At 36.8% G+C, this 26080-nt stretch overlaps 1 protein-coding gene across 3 annotated transcripts in view; it reads right to left on the minus strand.

Moving 5' to 3' along the window:
* Positions 1 to 26080, minus strand: part of SLC4A7 (solute carrier family 4 member 7) — a 94226-nt gene that overhangs the window by 8860 nt on the left and 59286 nt on the right. For all 3 annotated transcript variants that reach the window (XM_063303913.1, XM_063303915.1, XM_063303914.1), the window contains 13 exons: positions 23876 to 24022; positions 22886 to 22989; positions 19544 to 19718; positions 16513 to 16646; positions 14891 to 15136; positions 14283 to 14388; positions 10491 to 10652; positions 5717 to 5830; positions 4365 to 4526; positions 2912 to 3163; positions 1482 to 1550; positions 424 to 597; positions 112 to 243 (listed from right to left, as the gene is read on the minus strand). In XM_063303913.1, coding sequence (XP_063159983.1) covers positions 112 to 243; positions 424 to 597; positions 1482 to 1550; positions 2912 to 3163; positions 4365 to 4526; positions 5717 to 5830; positions 10491 to 10652; positions 14283 to 14388; positions 14891 to 15136; positions 16513 to 16646; positions 19544 to 19718; positions 22886 to 22989; positions 23876 to 24022 — 1977 coding nt within the window. The remainder of the gene's footprint in view (positions 1 to 111; positions 244 to 423; positions 598 to 1481; positions 1551 to 2911; positions 3164 to 4364; positions 4527 to 5716; positions 5831 to 10490; positions 10653 to 14282; positions 14389 to 14890; positions 15137 to 16512; positions 16647 to 19543; positions 19719 to 22885; positions 22990 to 23875; positions 24023 to 26080) is intronic.

A 26080-nucleotide genomic window follows, 5' to 3' on the forward strand; every position in this document is an offset into this window, starting at 1 on the left:
CCATTTGTTTCACTGATATGTTTGAATCAAAAATGGAATATTTTCCATTTCCCACAAAATACTGCTTCTAGTCTCCCCCCCCAAAAAAATTCTGAACACTATTCAACTTACTTCCTTTGCTTTTTTCTTTTTGTCATCCTCCTTTTTCTTCTTACTTTCTGGCATAAGATCATCAAGCCAACTAAGCTCCCGTTTGGTGAAACACAAATCCAGAAGTTTGCGAATAAAAACTAAAGCTAAAACCTTAAAAAAAAATTAAATATAAATTACTAACAAATCAAAATACTAATATATAGAACCAATGTAAAATAAATTACAGTACACAGAAATAATTGCATGGATTTCATATAATCAATGGATTTCACACTTACAACATTTATAAATAGTGCATAAAGTTGCAGATACACTGAAATATTAGCTTACCATCATAGGAAAAACAACAGCAGCAGCTGATACTTTAATTGCCCACAGAAGTACCAGACACGTAAGCTGAACTACCGTAAAAACATGTACTTTCCATAGTGGCACATAGCGCAGATAGATCAAATCAGGTTGATGTTTGGCGGGCATACCAAACAGTTTAATACGATCAAAAAACTGCATTGAAAAGAAAAATTATTAAACGTATCTCTAAAAACAATTTTAGAAAACAAAAGTAATTAGAAATATAAACTGATTCCAAATTAGACATGACACTCCTTTGAGTAGTAAAAAAATAACATTATTAAATCTGTAATAAAGAATTACACTAGCTATTAAAAATCTTAAGAATTTCTGAATCTAGTCCATTATTTATAATTCACAATATTATGCAAATAGACATATTTGTAAAAATTCAAGAAGGTGAGACTTTTCACCAAAGTAAGCATAATTCTAGGCTGCAAAAGAACACAAATCACATATTCAGACAGTGGAGAATTCTTCCCTCCTGATGAATTCAGTGCACACTACTGGGGAAGAGGAGAGGACACAGGATCTGGGAATAAGTGTGTGTGTGTGTGTGTGTGTATGTGGTTGTTGTTGTTATTATTAAATATTTATTTATTTATTCATTCACACACACACACACACACCTCAAGGCAGGGAACATACCTAATTCTCCTGCTTCCTATTTTCCCCACAACAACCCCCCTGTGAGGGGGTTGGGCTAAGAGAGACTGACTGGCCCAAAGTCACTTAGGTGACTTTCATGCCTAAGGCAGGCCTAGAATTCATAGTCTTTTGGTTTCTAGGCCAGCACCTTCACCACTACACCTAATTGGCTATTACTGGAATTGGAAATGCAGAAACCCATCTTGTGTAAGCCCATCTTATGTTCTTTAGAGTTCAGATATGGGACTTCTTGGTTTTTATACTGCTCAGAGAGTCCCCTGACACTCAGAAGGCATCATGTATGTGGGCAGAATAAGGCAGGAAGACCAACTATAACATCTATATCACAATTTTGCTATAGATGCAACATGATTAAAAATAAAACTTGCCTGAATGCCTTTTAGTGAGGATACTCCCATATAAAGAAAAACACCATATAAAACTGGCATTGGAATAAACTGTGAAAAAAGCAGCAAAATAGACTTTAAAAACCAACAGATCAATGAATATAAAAATATTAAGCAATTTTTTCAAAGACACCTACGTCATCCCCACCCCCCAAAAATTGCACAGAATTTAACAAGATTAATTTTTTAATGAGGTATGCAGGTGTATTTTTTAAAAAGGAGCCTGCCTCACATTAGAACGTAAATGATTGGCAAGTATCTGATTAAGGAAAAAAAATGTTTCAAATAGAAGGTTTAAGTTTAAATACCTTTATTCATCTATGGCAAAGACATTAATATAAAAGCATAACTGATTTGTGTGTAGATGATGAAAGATTGAAAAATATAGTGAAGGATACAAGGGTGATGAGAGGTTCAGAATGTGGGACAGATTGGTTTTTGGTAGTGTCAGTGGATCTTGGGAAAATGAACATGGAAGAAAAGGAAAGAAGGAAAGTAGAACCACTGCAAGTATAGACCGTATACAAAAAAGCATTAGAAAATAGATTAATCTCACAACAAGGAATGAAAAAATTGGAAAGCACAGCTTTATGCCAAGAAAAAAAAAATATCTATCCCAGTTTTTTGCTCTTCAGCAGTAAGAATGCAATTAAATAATTCTAAATAAACCAGCAGTTTATTGTACATTTGTAGATTCACACAAAGCATATGATTCAGTGGATAGGCTTGAATTATAGGATGTTATGTGTAAATACAGAGTTGAACCTGCATACTTTGGTTGCTAAAGACAGTAGGTTGGTGTGGTAAAATGGAGCGTTGAGTGTCACAGAAATCTGTGCTACCAGATTCATGGAGGAAGAAAATATGCAATTTTAGAGGATTAAATTTAATATATGGAAAACATTTGAGCACTGTATGTTTTCTGCTTGCTACAGAAGGATCTGTATGGATCAAAGAGAAAGAATTCCATGTATACCACCTAATGTAGAGTATTAAGCTTACTCTTTAAACTTTTATGAACTTTCTCAATTCATAATAAATTCAGTGTGTGAAAATGTCAACATCTAATAAGTTTAGCTCAACACAAAATTCTTGGTCCCCGTATCGTTCACTACTACTACAAGGATAGCTAGCTATAATTTTCAGTTCATTTCTTCTGGAGTACTTTTCCCTGCCTCAATGAGATAATAATGCCATTAGTCAAAAGCAAGACAACAAATTGTTGCAGAAATATATGATAATGCCACATACAAGTGATTTTGTAAGCCACCATTTTCTACTGATATGCTTCTGCTTTTTGACAGAGCAAAGATCAACTCATCCAAACCCCAACAGTAAGAATTTCACAAATGTTTTAATCCACTAAGCTTATAAAGGCGTTATAGAACAAAAGTTTTTTTTCTGCTCCTTACCTTCAATACAGAAGTCATAAACACTGACAGCCCCATCAGAACAAAAATCATCAATCCTGTCACTCTTTGTTCACGGATTCCCAGAAACTTTGGTTGCTCTCCTGGAGCTGAGCACTCAGATTCTACTTTTAAACTGTTGACGTGACTTATGGAAAGAACAGTTGCAGCCACAAACCAAGGCAAGCCCATGATAGAGCATATACCTAGCATAACGCCAACCATGAGTAGATCAAGATGATAACCACAACCTTTCTGTGAAGTCAAACACAAATGCATGCTGAAATGGTATCACAGGAAACAGATGACAAGTTAACAAAATATTTAGAATGTTTATATAAAGATTTATTATATAACTGGACTAAATTTAAAATTGTTTCACATTTCGTAGTGTGTCAGTGAAGATACCCAAACAGAATGCAATGGTCAGTAAAATGGAAAAGGAGTACAAGATTTTAAATTAGACTTAAGTAAGTATGATGAATACTATCCTACAAATTGTAGGATTGGGCTTTCTAGAATACAGTGCAGTGGCAAAGGATTTTCAGAATAAAAAGGTTTTACAGCTGCAGTGTGTGGGGAAAATTAAATCCTTCACTGAATTGGTAAAAACAGCCAACAATGTTACAGTTATGATTTTCAGCTCAAAATAAGGCTGAGCAAAGCTTCTGTAAGAGGTGCAGAGCAAAGTATGTGATCTTAAGTAAAACATATTTCCTCAAAATGTTAATTTAGCAGAGTCCTTTGAAAGGTTCATGCAGCTGCACTGAAGGCTTTATCAGTGTGTGTATGTGCGTGCATGTGTGATACATGCACAGACAACACTTATGCTGGGACTGATCATTTCCCAAGATTCTGCTTGAAATACAGTTTTGGCCCAAACAGCACTTTTAGTAATCTTTTGGGCCACTTTTAATTCTGCCTCCTCTTCCTACAGTCTTAGAACATCAGTATTTCATTTACCATATCTTCCAGCTGAGTCCCTTTACCAATTTTTAAACAGTTTTACCAAGAATAGTCCTGTTGAATGGCAGGCCCTAGCAAAACTTGGCTGATTTCAACAAGCTCAGCAGGGTTGGATGTAGTTAATACTTCAGTATGAGACTAAGAGGAAAGTCCCGAGCTGTACACTAGACTGGGAAGTTAAAAAAACATATTGGATGAAGGCAATAGCAAACTACCTGTATACTGTTGCCAAGAAAATATACATGTCCATGAAGTCACCAGCGTCAAGTCATTTTCAAATGAAACTTTTCCCAGAATAAGTGGTCTAAGTTATAAATAAATTAGGTCTGCTACAAATTATTTATGTCTTTAATTAAGCTGAATACGAGATTTCGACTTCCAAGTTTTATATCTGTATGAAGGAAATTACTACAGTACTATCATTATTACTTATTTAAAAACTGAGTTAACTTTTGCATTGATAAATGAAGAAGCAGAAGCAAATATCCACCTTGAGTTTATGCTCTTTTCTGTTTATGATAACTGCTGTAATTTGCTGATCCATAAAAATAAGGATGGTACAGAGCAAAGCAGGAACTGCAGCTATTACAAGTGTCCACCAAGGATTACCTCCTAGAGGACTGATGAACCATCCACGATCACTTCGTGTAGGCTAAAATAAAACACAAATACACAGCTACCAAAAGGAAAATATATCTTTCATTATTTCTAAGAGAAACACTCAGTGTAAATACTTGGATACAGACTGTAATAAAAGCAATTTAGGATGATAGTCAGATTAACTATTTAAAATCAAAGTACATTTCATATGAGATGCAATTAATATAACAATTCCATTAGTTTAGGATATAGACTATTTGAAATTGGTTAGTTTGGCATAATCTCATATTATCATCATATTTTAGTGGTTCCCAACCTTTTCTTTTTTAAGATCTGTTATACTGCCATTGAAAGCTTCGGCGAACCACCAGATAAGCAAGCTGTTTTAAACATTTTAATTATAGCCTATGGCTGTCAGGAATTAAACATATACCAAGCAGCATTTAAAAATAGTTATTTCCATTAAATTGTGCTCACTCAAAAACATGTACTTCTTAAAATAAATTTATCTGCAATAAGCCTGTTATTGGGGAGGGGAAAGATTAGTATTATTACATTATCTTAATGTAATCCCTAGCAATCACTTGTACATCAATCACATAGGCTACAGATTGGGAATCACTGCCAAACTCAGTCAAATGGCCTTTTAATGTAAATCATCTCAATCTGCTATGGAGTAGGCAAGTAATAATCAGAATTAATTAATAGTCCAAACTTGTTTTTGTTTATTTGAAATCAAATCCTGTTTAATTCAGTGGAATATACTCCAAATATACACAGGATTGTGCTGTAAACAGTTTGCAGAAGGATCTTGTTCATGAAGGCACAAACAATAAATCATCCCAACCATTTATATATTGATTGAGAAAAAAGTCTTGCTACATTTAAAAACTTTCTCCAAAATTAAAAAGACAGGACACTGAGTACAACAGAAAAATACAAACTATTTTATGAAACAAGTATTGCTGATATGTAAGCAAAACAGAAGAAACAATGCTTTTTCTAGTGTCCTGATACCTGCTTAGAGCCTAAATCATAAAATATGCAATCAATTATATGAATTCCACTGGTACAATTTCTCACTGGATGTTATTCTATCAAGCATCTACAAAGCTATAGTCTTGCAGCAGCAGCATATCACATCAACAGCTGATTCTTTAAACTTAAGTAATTTTGCCTGTAGATTTAATAAATATCAATTCACAGTTTTATTAAGCAAAAAACTAAAAAGCATCTGCTTACTTCAAATTTTTCAGGCACATTTAGTTTAGGGGAAGGAACTCCCACAAGATAATCAACGAAAACCATAATCACTATTGTCAAAAATACAGCAAAATCACTTATTGTAGAACGTACCTAAAAAAAGAAAGAAGACATACTATAAAAGCACTCTGGCACTTCAAATACTTATGTGTATTGCAATAGTTTTAAAGGACAATAACATTTATAATTATTCAGACTCTGTAGTATGCTCTAAAGTCTTAATTTCAGAGTATTTTGAAATAGGAATCATCCATCAATGAAAAAATATTCTTCATGAAGAAATCTAAACATTAAAGCAAAATCTTGCAAAATAATTTATTTAACTAATTTAAAGAACCTGGTCAGACATGACTCGGTGCTTGCACAGGGGACCTTTCACCTTTCACACATGTCAACTATGAAACATTAAAATATTTATCCTTATTTTACAATATGTAATGACATGCCTCAATATAAATGAAGTAATGGGGTTTTAAATAGAAATTTGAAAATTGGAAGTAGGTAGCATGATTCTATGCTCCTTATTATCAATAATTTTTCTGTCTCATTAAATATAATTTAGCATTGCTCTGATTCATCATTACTATCCCAAACTTTAACCATATTAACTAGGATTAATTTAATTCTTCACTTTAATATTAATTAAAAAGGAACTAGTAATGCATTTCATCTGTGTTAGCCTTTGAAAAACTTTGATTGCAATTGTTCAGGTTCAGGTTCAGATAAGCGACTTTCTCATATAACAGAAATATAACATGGGTTAACTGTGTACTTGATTAAGCTAAAACCTGTGATATGTTTCAAATTCTATGCATCACAAAGTATCACTCATTTTCTTAAAATGTGGTAATGTTTTTCTTGACACAGTAACAAATACGCTCATGCTTTCACCTATTTTAGCCTCTACTTCATATAATTTCTAAACAAGATATTTTCATTATCATATCCATTTTTGTGAAATACGCTAATTTCTATAGCACAAGTAATCAACTCAACCAAAAAAAGCTGGAAAAAAATCCACTAGAAGCTTTCTAAAGTAGGTAATCCATTTTATAAAATTTCTGACAGGTTACAAGCCTTTTTGTGTAGCCATATTTACTTTACATGCATTTTCAAAGTAATCCTAATGCAGTCTTCAGGGCACTCTAATATTGCAGGTTCAGATATTCTCAGAGCCTAGCATGGCAGAAGTGAGGGAGGAGGAGTGGTAATATCTTATTATCAATCATCATCATCATCATAATATGCTGTCTGACTCCTAGCAACTCTGCTTATGGCATGGAATGGTTGGTGTGGTTGGTAGATGGGGTTTAAGGAGGTGACTCTTAATTAACTTGAAGTGCTGAGTGCTAACACTGCAGAAGCACCTTAGGTATTAAGGAGTTTTGTTGGGATTGTATGTTGTTGTGAGGTGGGGGGTGCAGGCCTGGGCATGGATTTTGATAGACAGGGGAGGGGGAAGGGTTCTGAAGAAATGAGGGTAGACTATCCCAGTAGTGACGGGTAGAGGGACAAATGGTGGGAGATGAGGGGCACGATTTTGTATGTGGAAGGGGTCACAGGTATATTGTTCCTATGGCACATTTTAGCCCCTCGAACTCACTCCCAGATCCTGGTTGGCAGACTTCCAAGGCCCTGGAGTGTCGGCTACTGCTACTGAATGTCAGGTCAGTTTGTAATAAGGCCACCCTCATCCATGATTTGATTGTGGATGAGAAAGCTGACCTGGCTTGTATTACGGACACCTGGCTGGGAGAGGAAGGGGGAGTCCCCCTTTCTGAAATGTGCCCAGCTGGTTACCGGGTGTGGCGCCAGCCGGGACTCCAGGGTAGGGGTGGTGGGGTGGCAGTGGTCATCCGAGATACTTGGGAGGCATCCAGGGATGCTGCTCCTCAGATTGCCGGGTGCGAGACCCTGTTTGTTAAGTTGGGCTCCAGGGACCAGTTGGGACTGTTGCTATTGTACCAGCCTCCCTGCTGCATAGCAACCTCCCTGCCTGAGCTCCTTGACTCCATAGCCGGGTTGGTGGTGGAGTTCCCCAGGCTTATGGTCTTGGGGGATTTCAACCTGCTGTCCTTGGGGGCAGGGGCAGCTCGGAAGTTCATGGTTACCATGACAGCCATGGGCCTGTCCCAAGTAATCCAGGGCCTGACAGATAATGGTGGTCATTCGTCTGACCTGTTTTTTCTGTTGGAGCAGTGGCAGAGTGCTCTGAAATTGGGGAAGGTTTTGGTTTCTCCCCTGTCATGGTCAGATCACTGCCTGGTGAGCCTCCAGTTCTCTGGCGCCACCCCCCTCCACAGGGAGGCAGGGCCTATTAGATCAGCCCGCCCCAGGCAACTGAGGCCTTGGTGGCCACGTGGGAGCAGCCATGGCCTTGGATCAGATCGTGTCTGAGCGGCCTCTCTGCTCCTGGGGCTCCCTGTGGTTTACGGAGGAGCTGAGGAGGCTTAAGTGGGCTAAGAGACGCCTGGAGCGCTGCTGGTGGAAGATGGGGAGCGAAGACGACTGAACATGAGCTACAGCCACTATTAGAGCCTACCTCGTGGCAGTAAGGGTGGCAAAACGTTATTTCTCTGCTTTTATTGCATCGGCAGATTGCTGTCCAGTGGCCCTATTTCGGGTGACTCGGTCCCTCCTTGGATGGAGTAATACCGAGCTTCACCTGAAGGGTCACTGTGAGGAATATGCTGTGCATCTAGCGGATAAAGTTGCTCGCATTCGCTCTACGTTGGGAGTCAAGCTTTAAGGCAGGGCCAGTGGAGGATATGGGGGTGAAGTCTGGCATGGTTAACTGGAGGGAGTTTGATCTGGTTGCACCTGAGGAAGTGGACAGGGCCCTTGTAGCTACTAGTTTGGCCACTTCTGTATTATCCGTGTCCTTCCTGGTTGGTCAAGGCTGCCCGGGAGGAGGCACATGATTGGGTCTGGGCAGTGGTTAATTCCTCTTTGAGAGAGGGGGTGGTCCCGCCGGCTCTTAAGGAGGCGGTGGTGCGTCCTCTCCTCAAGGGGCCATCGCTTGACCCAACCAGCCTGGACAGTTTTCGTCCAGTCTCCAACCTCCCCTTTTTGGGGAAGGTTGTGGAGAGAGTGGTCATGTGGCAGCTGCAGAGGACCCTGGATGAAGCGGATTATCTGGACCCTTTTCAGTCAGGGTTCAGGCTGGGTTATGGGACTGAGATGGCATTGATCGCACTCTTAGATGACCTCTGGCAGGAGTGAGATGGGGGCAGTGTGACCATTCTCGCTCTTCTTGACCTCTCAGCAGCCTTCAATACCATCAATCATGGTATCCTTCTGGACCAGCGCAGCTGTGGCTAGGAGGGCCTTTGCACACCTTCGGGTTGTGCACCAGATGCGCCCATTCCTAGATCAAGAGGCTTTGCTCACAGTCACTCATGCCCTTGTGACCTCCTGTCTGGACTACTGTAATGCGCTCTACATGGGGCTGCCCTTGAAAAGCATTCGGAAGCTTCAACTGATGCAGAATGCAGCCACATGGATAGTAAATGGTGTTGGATACTCGACACATGTAACACCATTGTTACATGAGCTGCATTGGTTGCCGGTGTGCTTCCGGGTGCAATTCAAGGTCCTGGTTGTCACCTTTAAAGCCCTTCATGGCTTGGGACCGGGTTACCTAAGGGACCGTCTTCTCCCGTTGTTTCTACCTGTCCAATTTGATCTAGCAGGTTGGATATGTTACGGGTCCCATCAGCCAGGGAGTGTCAGTTGGTGGGAACTAGAAGGCATGCTTTCTCTTCCGTAGCACCTGCCTCTGGAACATTCTCCCTCCAGAAATTAGGATGTCCCCAACCCTGTTGGCCTTTCGTAAGGCTGTGAAGACCTGGCTTTGTGCCTGGGCCTGAGGCCTCAAGTGTGTGGATGGTCCTGCCTCTTGGCTGTATTAACATCCATACATTGCTTACTTGGCAGTCATGTATATTTATTTTGTATTTATTTTATATTTTAACTGTTTTAATTGTAATTGTTTTAACTGTTTTATAGTTTTATTGTTGTAAGCTGCCCAGAGTCACTTGCTGAGATGGGCAGCTATAGAAATCAAATAAACAAACAAACAAACAAACTCTGGGCAGTTTACAAATCATTAAAAACATTAAAATGTTTAAAAACAAATAACTATACAAAGAAACAAGATGGCAAAAAAGCAAACCTGGATGGAACAAGGAAGAGGAAGAAAAGTTTTCCTCTCTCTCTGGATTTTATTAATGATTCTTTCCCTTTATCAACAAATTTGAAATTTGTCCTCTCAAGCCTTTGACTTTGGAGAGGGGGATTCAATTTATCCTATAGTGCTTAGGATACTGTTTTAAGGGCTGTATTAAGTATTACAGAGTCGTATACGAGATGGGCGGCAGAGAAATTTGACAAATAAATAAATAACTTAGTAATAATATAATTAATTAATATATTAATTATTATATTGCTATTATTAATATTATTAATTAATACTTAAGTATTAAGTATTGTAGTCTTAATGTATAACACTGTGGTCACAGGACTGGAAGCAAGGGAGCAGCAAAAAATATTCATTCTGCAGCCATTCTGCAATAGTCTGGATATATAACTCATCTTCATGATCTTTTGGGTATCAGTATAACTATGGATGCAACAGCAATATTGGAATACATGCCAAGTCAAAATTCTTTCCCTTTAATATTGCAAATCAAGTTATCTTCAGCAAAATACTTACTTTAAAATCATGGAAATGCATAAAAGCTATCACAATTACCTTAGTGGGAAAATAACGTTTGGTTTTAAACTGCTTGAGGAAAGAGGAGAGAAAAAATGTTGTAAAGAATAATATGACAGACCAAAAAAGAACATCTGGGAAATATGGACCATGGTGTCCACAGGCTGATCCAACAAATATGCCATTAAGATTGTTACATTCCTGTAAGTACAAACATAAGTCAGATGTTATATTAAGAATATTCAGATCTGAAATTAAATTTGTGTCTGTTAGACAAAAGTATAACCAGATGTGAGATTAAAAACTCACAGGTGGGTGAATATAGACTAAATTACTACATTTGTTTGTTAATTTAAAGAAAACAGTTTAATGTTTTAATATATAAAAATGCGTATCAGTTTGATAATCAGTTCCCACTATTCAGAGTCTGTTCTAGCTGGAACAGCCTAAAAGCTCTGTAAAATAAATAAACAAATTGATTTCCATGTTTAACATAATTTGCCCTATGCATGCAAATTGACATCTTAGGCATCAGCAAAATGAGATGGACTGGGATTGGACACTTTCAGTCAGAAGATCACACTGTTTATTACTCAGGACACGAAAAACAAAGGAGGAATGGCATTGCTTTTATAGTTAGGAAGGGTATAGCAAGAACAGGACTTGGCTACAATGCAATCAATGACCGAATAATATTAATTAGACTTCGTGGACAACCCTTTAAAATGAATATTCAAGCTTATGCTCCAAACCCTGATGCAGAAGAGGAGGCTTTATGATCAAGTTCAATCTGAAATCAACAGAACATGCAAGCTTGTGACTGGAGAGCAGAATGCCAAAGGTGGAAATATTAAAGAAGAAAATGTAGTTGAATTCTATGGCTTAGGAAACTAAAATGAAGCAAGAGACTGACTTCTCAATTTCTGCCAGACCAATAATTTCTTCATAGGTAACATGCCTTCAAACAACCAAAATGATGCCTCTGTACATGGACATCACCAGACGGAGTCCTTAGAAATCAAATTAACCATATTTTCCTAAAAGGAGCTCTATTATAGCATCAAAGACTTGGCAGATGCTGATTGTGGAACAGATCATAAACTGCTCATGTGCAAACTCCAAGTTAAGGCTAAAGAAGAAGAAAGCCAACCAGTTTCCATGATATGATCTTGAACATATACCCACCATTTTCAAGGAGAGCATCAGGAATCCCTTTGAAGTCCTAAACTCATTGATGGAGAAGCAGAGGAACTGTGGAATGAACTTAAAGAAGTTGTTAAGGATGAATGTGAAAAGACATTGCCAAAGATGAAAAAACAGAAGAAACTGTATGTCAGAACAAATAGTGGAAATTGCCGAGAAGGTAAGAGAAGCCAAACCAAGAGACAAAAATCTCAGGAAGAAAATTGACAAAGAGTTTCAGAGAGCTGTTGAAAGAGACAAGAATCAGTATTACATCAACATCTGTAAAGATACTGAAGATGGAAACAGACATGGAAAAACAAGGAAACTCTTCAAAAGATCTCTGAACTTAGAAGGAAATTCCAACATTGAATTGGTATGCTAAAGAACACCAATTGACAGATAATAACCAATTATCTGTACTATAATTCTGTACAGTAGAGATATCAACATCCAAGATGCCTTAGAAGATATTCCCTACTTACAAAATATTCCCCACTTACCTCTAGTACTAGAAGATGAAGCTAGATCAGCACTCTGATCATTACCAAGTTGGAAAGCTATAAGATGGAATACCCACAGAAATATGGCAGGCAACAGATGAAGAATCAGTAAAAGTTTTAACCAAGCAATGCCAACAAATCTGGAGAGCAACACAGTGGCCAACAAATTGAAATAAATCAATCTACATTCCAACGCCAAAAAAAGGAGACATAACAGTATGCGCAAATTATCATACAATCTCCTTAACTTCCCATGCTAGCAAATTAATGCTTAGGATCATCCAATGCAGATTAGAGCCATACATGTAAAGGGAGATGCCAGAAGTTCACACTGGCTTTTAAAAAGGCCAAGGAACATGAGACAGTATTGCTGATGCACGCTAGATAACTGAAAAAGCTAAAGAATATCCAAAGAAGTCAGTATGTGCCTCATCAATTATAGAAAGGCCTTTCATCATGTTGATTATGTCAAGTCGTGGAATGTGCTTAGAAAAATGGGAATCCCAGAACATTTCATTGTTCTCATAAGAACCCTATACAGATACATACAGACAGGTGAAAGAGACTGGCTCCAGGTTGGTAAAGGAGTGAGACAAGGCTGTGTACTCTCTCCATATTTATTCAATCTGAATATACAGTATATTAAGGGAAGCTGGATTGGAAAAAGATAGGCATGGTTTTAAAATTGGAGAAATAAACATCAAGAACCTGCACTACGCTGATAGCACTATTTTGATAGCTGAAAATGCAAAGGATCTGCAAGCTTTAGTAATAAAAGTCAAGGAGCAAAGTGAAAAAATGGAACTAAAATTAAATATAAAGACTAAACTAATGACAACAAGTAGAACAACCTTAGAATTGATAATGAAGTTACTGAAGTGGTAGATAGTTTCTGCCTTTGAGGATCAACCATCAACAGTAAAGGAACAAGCAGTCAGTAAATGCCTCACAGACTAGCACTTAGTAGAGCAGCCATGAAGGCCTTGGAAAAGATATTAAAATGTTGTGATATGTCTATATCTACAAAGATAAAAATAGTGTATGCAATGGTATTCCCTGTGACAGTCGATGGAAGCAGAAGTTGGACTTTGAAGAAGTAGGATAGAAAGAATATTGATGCTTTTGAACTTCGGTATTGTAGAAGATCATGAGAATACTGTGGACAGCCAAGAAAACAAACAAATGGATTATTGAACAAATCAGCCCAGAATTCTCACTCAAGGCACAGATGACCAGGCTCAAATTATCCTACTTCAGACACATTATGCGAAGGCCTAGCTCTCTGGAAAAAGTGGTAATGCTAAGAAAGGTGGAAAGAAAAAGAAAAAGAGGACAACCAGCAGCAAAGTGGATGAACTCATTTACAGTGGTAATGAGTGGATTATTGGAAGATCCGAAAGACCAGGTTAGGGACAGATCATCATGGAGAAAATCTATGTGGCTGCTAAGACATTGACTTGATGGCACATAATCAATCAATCAATCAATCAATCAATTCTTGAATTACAGTTCAAACTGAGACTTCTGCAAAGAAGAAACTGCTTATTTGAAAAGGATGTGTCATGACTTCTTAGGACAAAATTTTACACAGTTAAGTTTTTCTTGTAATGTCACTGATTTTGTTCTTTCACTTGACAAATATGTGCTTGGACTCTCATAGATTCTCCATTATAATGGTAAAGACTAATCAGCCTTACACTCTGGGCTCTGAAGCATCTTTGAATCTAAACTGTTACACAACCCTGTTACACATGCTACAAGTCTTCCTAAGCCCAACAAGGCAAAGCACATGTTGAAATTTTACTGTCACAATCCTGAAACAGGAACACAGCTGAAAATCAATGAGAGAAGCCATTCCTTTGAATACCAATAGACCAATAAATTATCTTAATCTTAAATACTGTTCTGCTAATAATGGAAAATTTGTGAATCGTATGTATAAAAAGGAATGAGTTTACCTTACAATAACAAAAAATTAATAATTCAAACTGGCAGTCCTAATTGCAATCAGTACTCCCGCCCCAAGGAGGGGGGATTACAATTGGTATGCCATGTTATTAAGAGATTGTCAGATGCCACTTCTTTTTTCCCTTTTTTTTTACATTACTACAATATGAAATTCTACATCACCTTTCAAGACATTCACCTTAACTGTGAGGTTGGTCCATGGTATAGTACCCAGAGATTTATTGGCTTTCATCCATAGCTCCAGGGTTTCATTACTGGGATTTGGAGGCTCAGCACATACACATCTAGCAAATTTAAAATTCAGCATTTGAATCAGCAGCTCATCTTGTTACTATATATTTTAACATCATATTTTGAAAATAGAACAATGGCAACTAAAAAAGTTTGTTATAAAACAATGAAATGACCTAAAATAGGAAATGCAGCACAATTAAAAAATGAATTGGTTTAATAAAGAGCTCAAGATTCATTCTAAAAATAAAAACCCATGTTCCTTCTTTTCAATATTAAACATTAAAAGGCAGAAAGCATAGAAAAGGACTGGAATGGGAAATATCCAAGCAAATGATTTGGAATATGTATCAAGAGTAATAAACAAGAGAAATGATAGAAGAAGAAGATAATTCCACTGCATCTAGACTTAAATTTAATCAGACAGTATTGGATTACTATTTTAGATGAATTACCAGATTAATCTGGTTCTCAAAATTTCTAGGAAAGTTAGAAGAAAACAGTAAAAGAGCTGTTATGGCCCTCTCACATATTTTATTGAAAAACCACACTTACGAATACAGTGTCAGCTTATCAAGGTCATTGTGCATATTGAAAGGATATACTTTTCCCAAATGAAAGAGCTTTTCCAGTGCTTCATATATAAATATTATGCAAATGAGGGCAGCAAAAGCCTCTTCAGTAAATCGAGTGATGTAACACACAAGGCTGCTTGCATCGGTTGCTACTAATAGGATGCATAAAAATGATGTCCATAGACCAATACTGGTTCGTAGGGAAAGATAAGAAAGCCCATAATCCCTGTTGAAAAAGGCAACATAAAGTCATATATTATGAGAGTGATTTATAAGAATGATTTTCACTGTTGCAATGCATGCTACTATGTAATTATGTTGACCAAGATACACACACACACACACAACTACTAGATAAGAAAAACTGATTTCTTTGGTGGTAGGAGCACTTGAGGCTGTGATGCTTAAGTTGGGAGAGTGGCTCCAACAGATCTGAGGAACAATATCACAGCTCTTTGTCCAGAAGAGTGCAGTGCTAGGAACAGCTAAGACACTGCGCAGAACCCTCAAACTCGCAGACCTCTGGTAGAGGATCCGAGGTTGAGGAAGACACGTACCACCCATAGGGGTGAGAAAGGGACTTTTTTTTTTTTTTACTAGAGAACAAAGTTTGAGGAGGACTGAATCATCCGAAGCAAATAAACATACCTATGCATCGGTAATGAATTTGAAGTTATTTTTTTTTATTCTGTTTCCAGAAGAGTAGCCACACTAGTGGTTTTGGTTTTATTCGTTATTTTTTTAATCTTTTAATTTTTAATGACATTTTAACAATTGAAATAAAGTGATTGGGAATTTAAACTGTAAACCTTTAAAATCAGGAATAACAGATTTGCTCCAGAAGCTGGTTTCAGGGCATTACTGCCTTCTGAGAGATGTGTGGCAACTACAACTTTTTCAATGCTTATACACTTTTTAAATTCCTGACATCCTTTTAAGAACTTCCTTATTAATTCTTTGGTACCAGATGGGGGCTCCTGACTTAGTGTGTGACAAGTACAACTACAGGGAAGTTAAAAAAAAAAGTCAAGATGGTGACTGCAACAGTGTGATCAAAGCCCTTCCCCCTTTTTAACATGTATTGCACATGACACAATAAAAAATGGAGCAGGGTTTCAATTGTCAGTCAGGGACACCATCTTGATTTTCCTGATGCGCCACCCGCCCCAGTAGATGGCCCTGGTCTGAGAACAATTTATTTCCATCTGCAGCTTGATGACACTTTGTTTTTTGGTATTTATTTACCATTTTTGTGTAATTTGTTTTTTAGTATTTTTTAAAATTTGTATTAATGTAAGTACCTTGAAGATTTGCTGATGAGATGAAATCAAAAAGTTAATTTGTAACTTCATGCCTGGAGAATCAAAAATTAATATTTGGAAAGATGAAATACCTTTTGTTCTGGAATGTTTTCCTTATTTGCCCTTAATGACAAGTCTAAAAGTCTTTGATAATGCAACCCTGAAGACAAAATTTTGATTTCTTGCTAAATTAAGTCATGCAATATTACAACTGTTTGAAACTACCTTTAGTTAAATGTGCCTTAGATAAAATGAAGCTATTAGAATAAGCTGAGTTTTTGAGAATGAAAAATGTACTTACTTGCAGAATTTAAACAATATTTTTTCAAATACTAGTACTGGTCCAGTGCTGCCCAATATTGTCAGAGGTTGCCCAGCAAAAAGTGAATAGGCAATCCCAGTTAATGACGCTCCAAATAAAGACTCTATTGCACTCTGGAGGGAGGAAAAAAAATCCTGTGATTCACTGAAGATAAGATTAAACATTTACTAATGTATCTTCCATATATTAGTTTATAGCAGCAAGAGTTAGAATATTACAAACATTATTGGCTAAATATTTTATTTTACATTGTAGATTAGCAATAAAGTGTTCAATCTGAAGTGGTTCAATTAAAGTGTAAATATATACAAAAACCTAAGGCAAAGTTATTCATTTTGTCACATTACAGGGGAAAAAAAGGACGTTACAATATTTGTAACATACCAAATCTAATTAAAGTAGGAAAACAAAGATAACTTTTCCTGTATAAAGAAAGCATGTTTGCAACAAACCTTTACCCAAGCTTGGGCATGATGTTTGTATTAAAACAAACCAATCATGGAAATCAAAAACTGACCGGATGCAACAGAGCAATGATGATTTAATATTTAAAAGAAATAAAGAGACAATGGAAATAATAAGCAGATCAGAAAGTCATCATCTTATCCAGTAATGCATTTTATCAGTTACAGTGTTCCATAGATGTCCAGCAACTGTCTTCCCTTTTATTATTATCCTTTAATAATTTTCTATATAAGCATTCACAGAGAATCAGAAGACTTAAAATTATGTTGCTATGTGTTTTAAAATACCAAAAGTAACTTAAAATACACAAATAAGCAACCTAAGTTTTAATTACTTTGATTCAGTATTTAAGATCAATAAAGATACTTACTGGGCAAATATAATATAGGTTGATACTGTGTACACTAAAAATAATCAATAACAACAGAAACATAAGGGCCAGTGGGAGAACTATGCTAAAATGGGGCACAACCAGCATAATGTCATGGGTTACCCTTAGCATACAAAATCAGACTTCAAAAGATACACACAATTTAGTCTTTGAGCTGATCAGTGCATTAACCTTAGGTATTCAGGGCAGGTATATTGTAGAAATGACAGCTTTGGAGACATGAGAAAGTGATGTGAGCTCAAGCATGTTCCTTAGGTTACTATGTTCAAACACTTGTGCAAAAACTAATGTACTCATGCACTCTGAGCCACTGAAGGCAGCAAACAACTCCAGACAGCTAGAAAATACGGTATAACCTATTTTTCATTGTACACAAAGGAAATGGACATTTTTAAATCAGTTGGTTGATGACATACAGTTAAACTAGTATTTTAGCACCAATACCATGGGTAGTAATCTAAGTACAATAGTCGCAGACACTGGACATCACGTTACCAGGATGTATTGTATTATAGAAAACTAGCTCTCCACAAGCAAGTAGAAAGGGGGGGTGGTTTTTGTGTTTTTGAAACCAGGATAATTCAATATAAACTTCTAAAGGTGTTCAAGTATATAACAAATTTAGTAAAATTTAAAGTATTGATATTGTCCTGGAAAGCTAAGTTTAACTTTTCAATATACATAAAAATAAACTTGAGAATTACAAGCATGAATATTTTTCCTTCTAAAATAGGGGTGGATAACGTTTTTGTAGGAGGGAGCTACACTTTTTTATTTATAAAGCTATCCATCTCCAAAGACTGCAGGGGGGCATGGCAATAATGGAATGAACAGAGCCAAATTTTACACCCTCTTTGTGAGTTTGGAATGCAAATGTATTCATTAAGCAAAATGTATTCATTAAGCCTTATGGAGGATGACCATAGCTAAGTGGTCACTTATTTTGCCCCCAAAATGTGAAAAGTCCCACAGCCAGAGATCCATAGTTTGCTGCCAAATTTCAGCAAAGCAAACTGACAATTCTCTAGAGATGACAAATATGCAATTCAGGGCAACATGTGACTCACAAGCCATTGGTTTCCTACGCCATGCTCTGAAGAATACATTTGCAGTGGCATATTAGTGTGCCATAACATCTTTAAAAAAGTTGTTTCACAAATGCCAAATACAAACTAAAATGTTGAGTGCAAATAACTTATATATATTCAGTTATTTCCATTAATTTGAAAGCTGTGATAAATCAACTGTTATGATAGCTGATATACTTGAAATCATCATGAAAATATGATGGTTAAAGTGACAAAACTGTTTAGAGTTCACACTCATTTTTTCTTTAGAAATATATATTTTCCTCTAGCAACAGAAAATAAATATTTGAAAACCAAACTAGGTGTTGCATACATGCATCCAAATCCAATTATTTATTGTAGAGAAAAGCAGATTTAAGAGAATTATTCTGCGTGGAGAACCTGTAAGAAAGGATGTTTTACCATTTTTCTGCCATCTCTTCTCCACTGCTATATCCCCAGGAACATTCAAGCCTGGACTTGGGTTGGTGGGGAAGGAAAGATAGTAGTAAATGGTTTTTACACTGAGGTCATTTATGATAGAGAAAGGATAAAGAACTCTTTCCTCACCATATCTGTTCCAAATCATCATTTTTTGAAACAGCTTTTCTCTAACAAAGAGATCCATTTGAATTTTATTACATGCATATGTACATTACATTTAGTTTAGTGCAGAATGCTGAATTTTTATTTCCAAAACATTTTAAAAGCATATTATTTTCATGGTTTTATTATTTCACAAGACAAACAAGATCTCTGAATTAGCACTCTTGAGTATATTCTGAAGATGGAACAAATAATTTTTCCATTACTAGCTTAAGGCCTTTTAAAAACAAACACAATGAAAGTTGTTTCTCAGATCATGAAACAGGTTCATCAAGGCAGGATAATTTTTACCTTAACTGTGCATCCTCTCCTGTTCTCCATTTTTTCCACATATTTGAGAAACATGTATTATTGGGCAGGGCTAGTCAAAATGATGTTGATAAAAGTCTTCAAATAAAGGTAGAAATAAAGGAGACAAATGAACACAGTCACTTGCCTCTGAAAAGCTAAAATCCTGGCTACTACCATTCTTTGTACTCACTATTCTGCCTTCTGTAGCTTCTCCAAGGAGCCCTCCAAAAGTGATTACAGGAGACATACAGGCACAGTATAGGAAAAGAATCGAGGCCAGACACTGCAGACTTAATGCATCCTTGAAGTCACTCAAGAAAAAAGTTGTTTTCCTTTTGATGTCAAGTATCAAACCACCAAAAAGCCTAAATAGGTGAGATGAAACTCATCAAACTGTACTCTATAGGACTCCAGAATGTTTAAAATTATGGGACACACAAGACTGACCGTGCAGATTTTTAGCATAAATTAGCCTTATACTCCAAACCTATTGACAATACAGATGCAAACATACCAATTTCATCTATACATTTTCAGTAGAATGAATTGATATTCTGATTTATGTATTTTTATGGAAAAGTACAGTATCTATTGTTAGTCTCAGGCACTTGTTTTTAATGAAAACACGTTCAGGACATCAACTTCTGCACTCATTACCAAGTTCTGTGCATGTACACTGGTTGCAGTGAATAGCAGTATATGCCTTGAACAATTTTATAATAGACTTACATACAATCTTGATATTAAATATTTTCGATATATTTAAAGAAAGAGGAAGCTAGCTGCAAGTATTTGAAAGCATTGTTTCACTGTTTATAAGATATTGAAAGAATTAACCTTGCAATTAAAAAAAAATCTTTTAAAAAAAAATTAAAAAGCTGAATTACAATGCCCATTATATTTAGGCTTACAACTAAGTGAGAAAAAAAAAACCCTGGACAGATATTCATGCTCAGGAAGATTAACAACTTTTGGGGACTTCTTGTGGAGACATGGCGGACTGAACAGCTGTGCCTGCAGGCTTAGTGGGCAGAACTGACAACCTGGCAGTTTTTTTCGGTTCAGGCAGGTTTTTCCGGAAAAAGGAAAACACCTGGAATCACCTCATCTGCCCTCCAGGATGGCAGCTTGCAGCCAGGAGATCGCAAACAGTGTTCACATTTGACTGGTAAGAGCAGCCAAGAGGCTTGGATGTCACCATTTCCAAGCCGTGTTTTAGCCTTAAAGGGACAGTAAGACCGGCCACCTCATTTCTAAATCACCCAATTTATTTTTCTTTTAAGTACGCATACCCTAAGAGAGGCTTTCTTTCTACAGCAAGGAGAAGCGGGTTCTCTTGGTGCTTATTGTTATTTTTGGGATCAACTTTTTCAAAAAAATTCTTTTAAGGTTTTGGACTTTGTTTTCCATCCAAATATTAAGGAAGACTGAGAGTAAATAATTGTCTCCCTATTATTATTTTTGTACTAAATTTGAAGATATTAGCATTTTCTTACACGTTAAATTGGCTGTTTTGAACTTTCAGTTTTCTGCTTCTACTTTTCCTGGGGAACTATCTGCATATCTCACTTTTGCTTGTGTAAACACATTCCAGAATTCTTTCATATCTTCGACTTTCGCTGGTTAAGCTCCTAAGGGGCGCCATAATCTACTATGTGAGACATGGAGGATTTTAAACAGACTTTCTTTGACTTCCACCAAGGTTTTAAACAGACTCTTTCTCATTCCTACCAAGTTTTTATGCAAGGCATTCAGGACATTGTGGAAAATATGAGTTCTAAAATGTGTCATCTGGTTGGGGATGTCGTGGATGAAACTGAGGAATTTAACAGCGACAGAAATGTCTTTTCTAAGAGTGAGATCAGGACTTCTGTTGAAATGCTGGATGAAGGTCAGATAGTCAAGTTGAAGAAATTAAAGGGAAAGATCGAGTTGCAAGCCATAAGTGAAATTGATCTTCTGATGGAACACCATGGAAAAGAAGGGGTTATTGTGTATGGCAGGTCTCCTGAAGCGAAGTCAGAGTTTTTGAGAGGGGCAGTTGGGCTGTTTGATTTTTTTTTAGAAAAAAGCTCTGTGCGCATTGTGGGGATATGTAAATGCTCTGGTTTATTTTAAAGTGGGATAAGGGTTTAAAAATATTTATCTGGATTGCTTTTAGGGTTTGGCTTATTTCATTTATCTTTAACAATTTGGATTAAGATTATTAAGGGATCATAAAAAAATAATAAATGTCTGGTTTTGGGTTTTATATGATTAAGATTATTAAAATTGTTGTATTATCAAGTACAATGGCAGACAATTTATATGTTCTTTTACTTTGATCTTTATTATAGTAGACAGGAATGTATAGAATAGTAGTAGGAAAGAAATAATTAAATAAATGTTATCTTGATTAGGAGGTTTATATATTTTTTTCTTTTAATATAAGGGGAGGGAGCAACTTTAGTGATTTTTATAATGTGCCAATGGAATGATTTATAGAAATAATGTGATTTTGGTTTAATATAGAATAAGGGATTGATAATGGAAAATTGTTGTATATCCTTGCTATTAAAAGTCGGAAGTCACCTCTTTTTGTAATTCTGAAACATTTTCTCTTGTGTTTCTACACTCTTTTAGTTTTTTCTTTTTTTTTCCTTGTAGTTTTTTGTTTTTCTGTAGCTTTTATCTTTGCTTGAAACTTAATAAAATTCTTATAAAAAAAGGAAGATGAACAGCTTTTGAGAGAAATTAAAATTTTAAATCTTCTACCTGTCAGGATTATCTCTCCTATAATAATAGCATTTATTTATTTGTTTGTTTGTTTTTTATCCTGCCCTTATTATTTTTATAAATAACTCAAGGCAGTGAATATACCTAATACTCCTTCATCCTCCTATTTTCCCCACAACAGCAACCCTGTGAGGTGAGTTGGGCTGAGAGAGAGGGACTGGCCCAAGGTCACCCAGCTGGCTTTCATGCCTAAAATGGGACTAGAACTCACAAACTCCTGGTTTCTCACCCAGCACCTTAACCACCTTAGCTACCTTAGTTAAAATGTAGCTATCTTTAAATTTTAGGCAACCATATATTCACAAGGATTTTCCATATGAAGACATTTCAGTACAATTCAGTTTAACAAAGATATTATTTGAAGACCCTATTATCCTTCTTCAAAGATTTTCTCTGCTGTAAATGCCAAGTTTGGGAGACTACAGGACATCTATACAATTTTCATATGTGAGAAATCTCTATAAGTTTTCTTTACTGCAATATTTTGAATATCTAGCTTTCTATAAACAATTTTTGGCTTCAAGATATCTTTATCTTCATAATATGGTTTCAGATATTGTGTTAAAACTTCACCATAGTCCACAGAGTCTAGTAAGGAATACTTCTACTGTACTGAGAGACTAAAACAGACCATTAGCTGGGAATCAAAACATACTCATGTAAAAATTTTAATCCATTATATTTTGCAAATTTTTAAAGCGGCAATAATTCAGATTTTTACATTGATATTGTTATAACTGAAGTAAAATCTACACACCTTCCAGTTCTCTGTAGTTCAGATCCAGCAAGATGACCTTCTTCTTTAAGGGATTCTCCTGGAGAAGCAGCTCCATTTGGAAACTTAGGAATCTTCCTCTTCTCCTGCATTTAACATTAACCTGTTAAATGAGTTTTGCCTTTAAGTCACACTACAGTTGTTATTATTCTTAGTATTTGTCCTGCTTGGTTGCAGGGTCTGCTTGTTTAGCATTGTGCTTTATCGTATAGTGAAGCTATGTATTAAAGTTCATATAGTGAAGTTATATAGTGAAGTTCATATAGTGAAGTTATCAACGTATGATCTGATGAAGGGTTTTGTTTTTCAGCCCACTTGTCCCAGAGTCTGACAATAAATTAGGGCTGAGAAGGAATACCTGGCCCACAGTCACCAGATGGATTCCATGCCTAAAGGAAACTAGAACCTGGGTCTCCCCATTTCTAGGCCAGCATTGTAGGATACCATGCTCACTCTCCAAGTCACACTACAATAACAAGCATAATTTCAAGCTCTTTTCTTCACATCTATGGTAGTCTTCCAGGCTAACCATATAATACAGTATTTCTTCAAAACCACAATTGGATTTTTAAAATACTAATATTAACTCTAAATCAGAAATCATTTTCAACAGTTAACACAATATTTTAATAATATTTTGTTAAAATCAATTGTAGCTGGACTACTTATCCGGTTAGGTATAGTGAAATTTAAACGAAGCTGTGGATACGTCATATTATATGTGATAGCCACTCATGTTTAAGAAATTATCTGAAAGCAGTAAAAGTTTCAGGGTGTTTTTTTTTTCCTTTTTCCTTTGCTTTCTGAATCACTTTTTATAGGATAAAAACAATACTATGAATTTGATCTCATCATTTCATCAATTTGTTACCTCATTGCAAAATTATTTTTCAGGTTTGTGATACTGTCTTGCGCACACTTACCACACTATTATACATGTTTAAAGGTGTCTTCATCTTCAGAAGAACCTACCTGAGAAGGAACACTCTTGGGTGGTTCAATTCTTATAGATGGATCCCACTCGCCTGGAGGAAGAACAGTCACTTGATCTAAAAATTCATCAATTCCAGATAGCAGATCATTTCTGTCTTTGGCTTTATAAGCAACGTCATGGAAAACCTTTTAAAAAAAGGCAGATAAGCATGTATTGGATTTCTTGACATAACAAAAGTCTTTCCTAAGAAGTACAAAACATGACCAGTGCAGCTGAAAGGTCACAATGAAGAATTAGGATAAAGTAACACATCTCCATTCAAATATTTAAGTTATGCGGACATTAGGTTTCCGAATGAACACTCTCCAGAGATGTGGATATCCACTTGCAGAATTCTCAGCAACAGACATGTTTGTTGGGAGATTCTGGGAGGTGAAGTCCTCATCTCTGGAGGGCAACTAGATTGGCCACGTAAGCCCTATTTGGCCAAACAGATACTAAACTGATAAAATTGCTAACTATTTTCAGAAGTCACATTATGTGAAATATGTTTCACAATGTTTTCAACAATTGCTCAAATGCTATAGACTTAAAAACCTAAAGGAAGATTCTATAATCTGTGCAGATAGATCACAAGGAGAAAGCATCTGGGAACTGATTTCTACAAACCAATTTTGTTCATCAATAATGATTCTAAAATACAGCTTAAATATTGCAAGCATACAGCAAATAATAGGAAGTGTGCAGCCAATAAATAATATAATAACACTGTGGCACACTTCAGACATTTTGGACAACTTTCATAATCTCTTACAGTATAATTGGCAGTAATGATATAAACTCCATGAACAGTTTGATTTCGCCCTGTAAAGGTAGAGTTACCATTGATAGAGAATCTTTGAGGAGAAAGAGTGGACTTTGTTGGGTATTACTGCTTAAAATAATGCAATGGTTTGATCCTTAGAAGCTCTAATCACCTTGAATAAGGTGACTGAACAGATAAAGGTATATGGCCAAATTGTAAGAAAATGGGGAATCAAATTCTATATACCTACACTAGTATTACTTTCATTAGTATTGTTACTTGCATGACTGTGACTTCAAGCTAAAATTCTAACTTGTTCCTTGCTGTTGTTATCCTATTGCCAAAATCTGCCTTACTATAAAGCTGAAAGCAAAATTTGCATATCCCTCTCTGGACAACTGTTTGAATTAATTTGCCTTTGTTACAACTGTTTGGGTAAATGTTGACTATGTGTGTCTAAGTATATGTTTGCTAAATTGCTTGTACTGTGTTTTTAACTGAAGTGCTTATTTTTGCAATCAACATCATCACAAGTTTCATTTCACACTAGCCCCAAAGGACCCACATACAGATACTCCTCAACTTACAGCAATTGGGTCCAGAATTTCTGCTAAGCAATATGGTCATAAAGCACGAATGCATCACTCAGTGACAGCAATCCCGGCAGTCCTGGTTGCTGTCATTAACTGAATCCCATGGTCATTAGGTGAGGCAACGTCTTGCCAGCTTCCCACAACCAAGTCAGTGGGGAAGCTGGCAAGAAGTTACAAGTCGCAGGTGGCTCGCAAGCAGGCCAGCAGGAAGGTAAGTGGCTGCTGCTGAGTGGGGGAGGGCCTGAGTGGGTGTGTGAGGGTGTGGGGGAGGTGCTGCAAAGCTCAGGGAGGGTGCGTGGGGGTGCATGAGGGTGCAAGGGAGGCATAGCGAGGGGGCAAGTGAGAGTGCGAGAGAGGTGCGGTGAGACTCAGGAAGGGTGCGCGAAGGTGTGGGGGAGGCACAGGGAGGGTTGGAGAGGGTGTTGGAGGGTGCAAGTCTCAGAGAGGGTGCTTGAGGGTGCAAGGTTTGGGGAAAGTGCACAAGGATGTGAGGAAGGCATGGTGAGGGTCAGAGGGGGTACGTGAGGCTGTGAAGAGGTGTGTAGGTGAGGGGGACTTACCCCAGCAGCTTGCAACTTTCCCTGCCAGCTTCCCTGCTGGCAGGGAAGATTGCAAATGATCATGAGTCACTGCAGCCAGTCTTAAGTGCAAGCCAGTTGACAAGCGCCCAGATCGTGATCATGTGACCATGGAGGTGCTGGGACAGTTGGAACTCCAAGGACCGGTTGTAACCACCATTTGTTCAACACCATAGTAACTCTGAATGGTCACTGAACAAATGGTCATAGGTCAAGGACTACCTATGGTAGAGGTTACAATACGAGTAGAATTAGGATTTGCAGCCT

Source organism: Candoia aspera, chromosome 4 (assembly GCF_035149785.1).
Source record: "Candoia aspera isolate rCanAsp1 chromosome 4, rCanAsp1.hap2, whole genome shotgun sequence".
In the NCBI taxonomy this organism is placed as follows: domain Eukaryota; kingdom Metazoa; phylum Chordata; class Lepidosauria; order Squamata; family Boidae; genus Candoia; species Candoia aspera.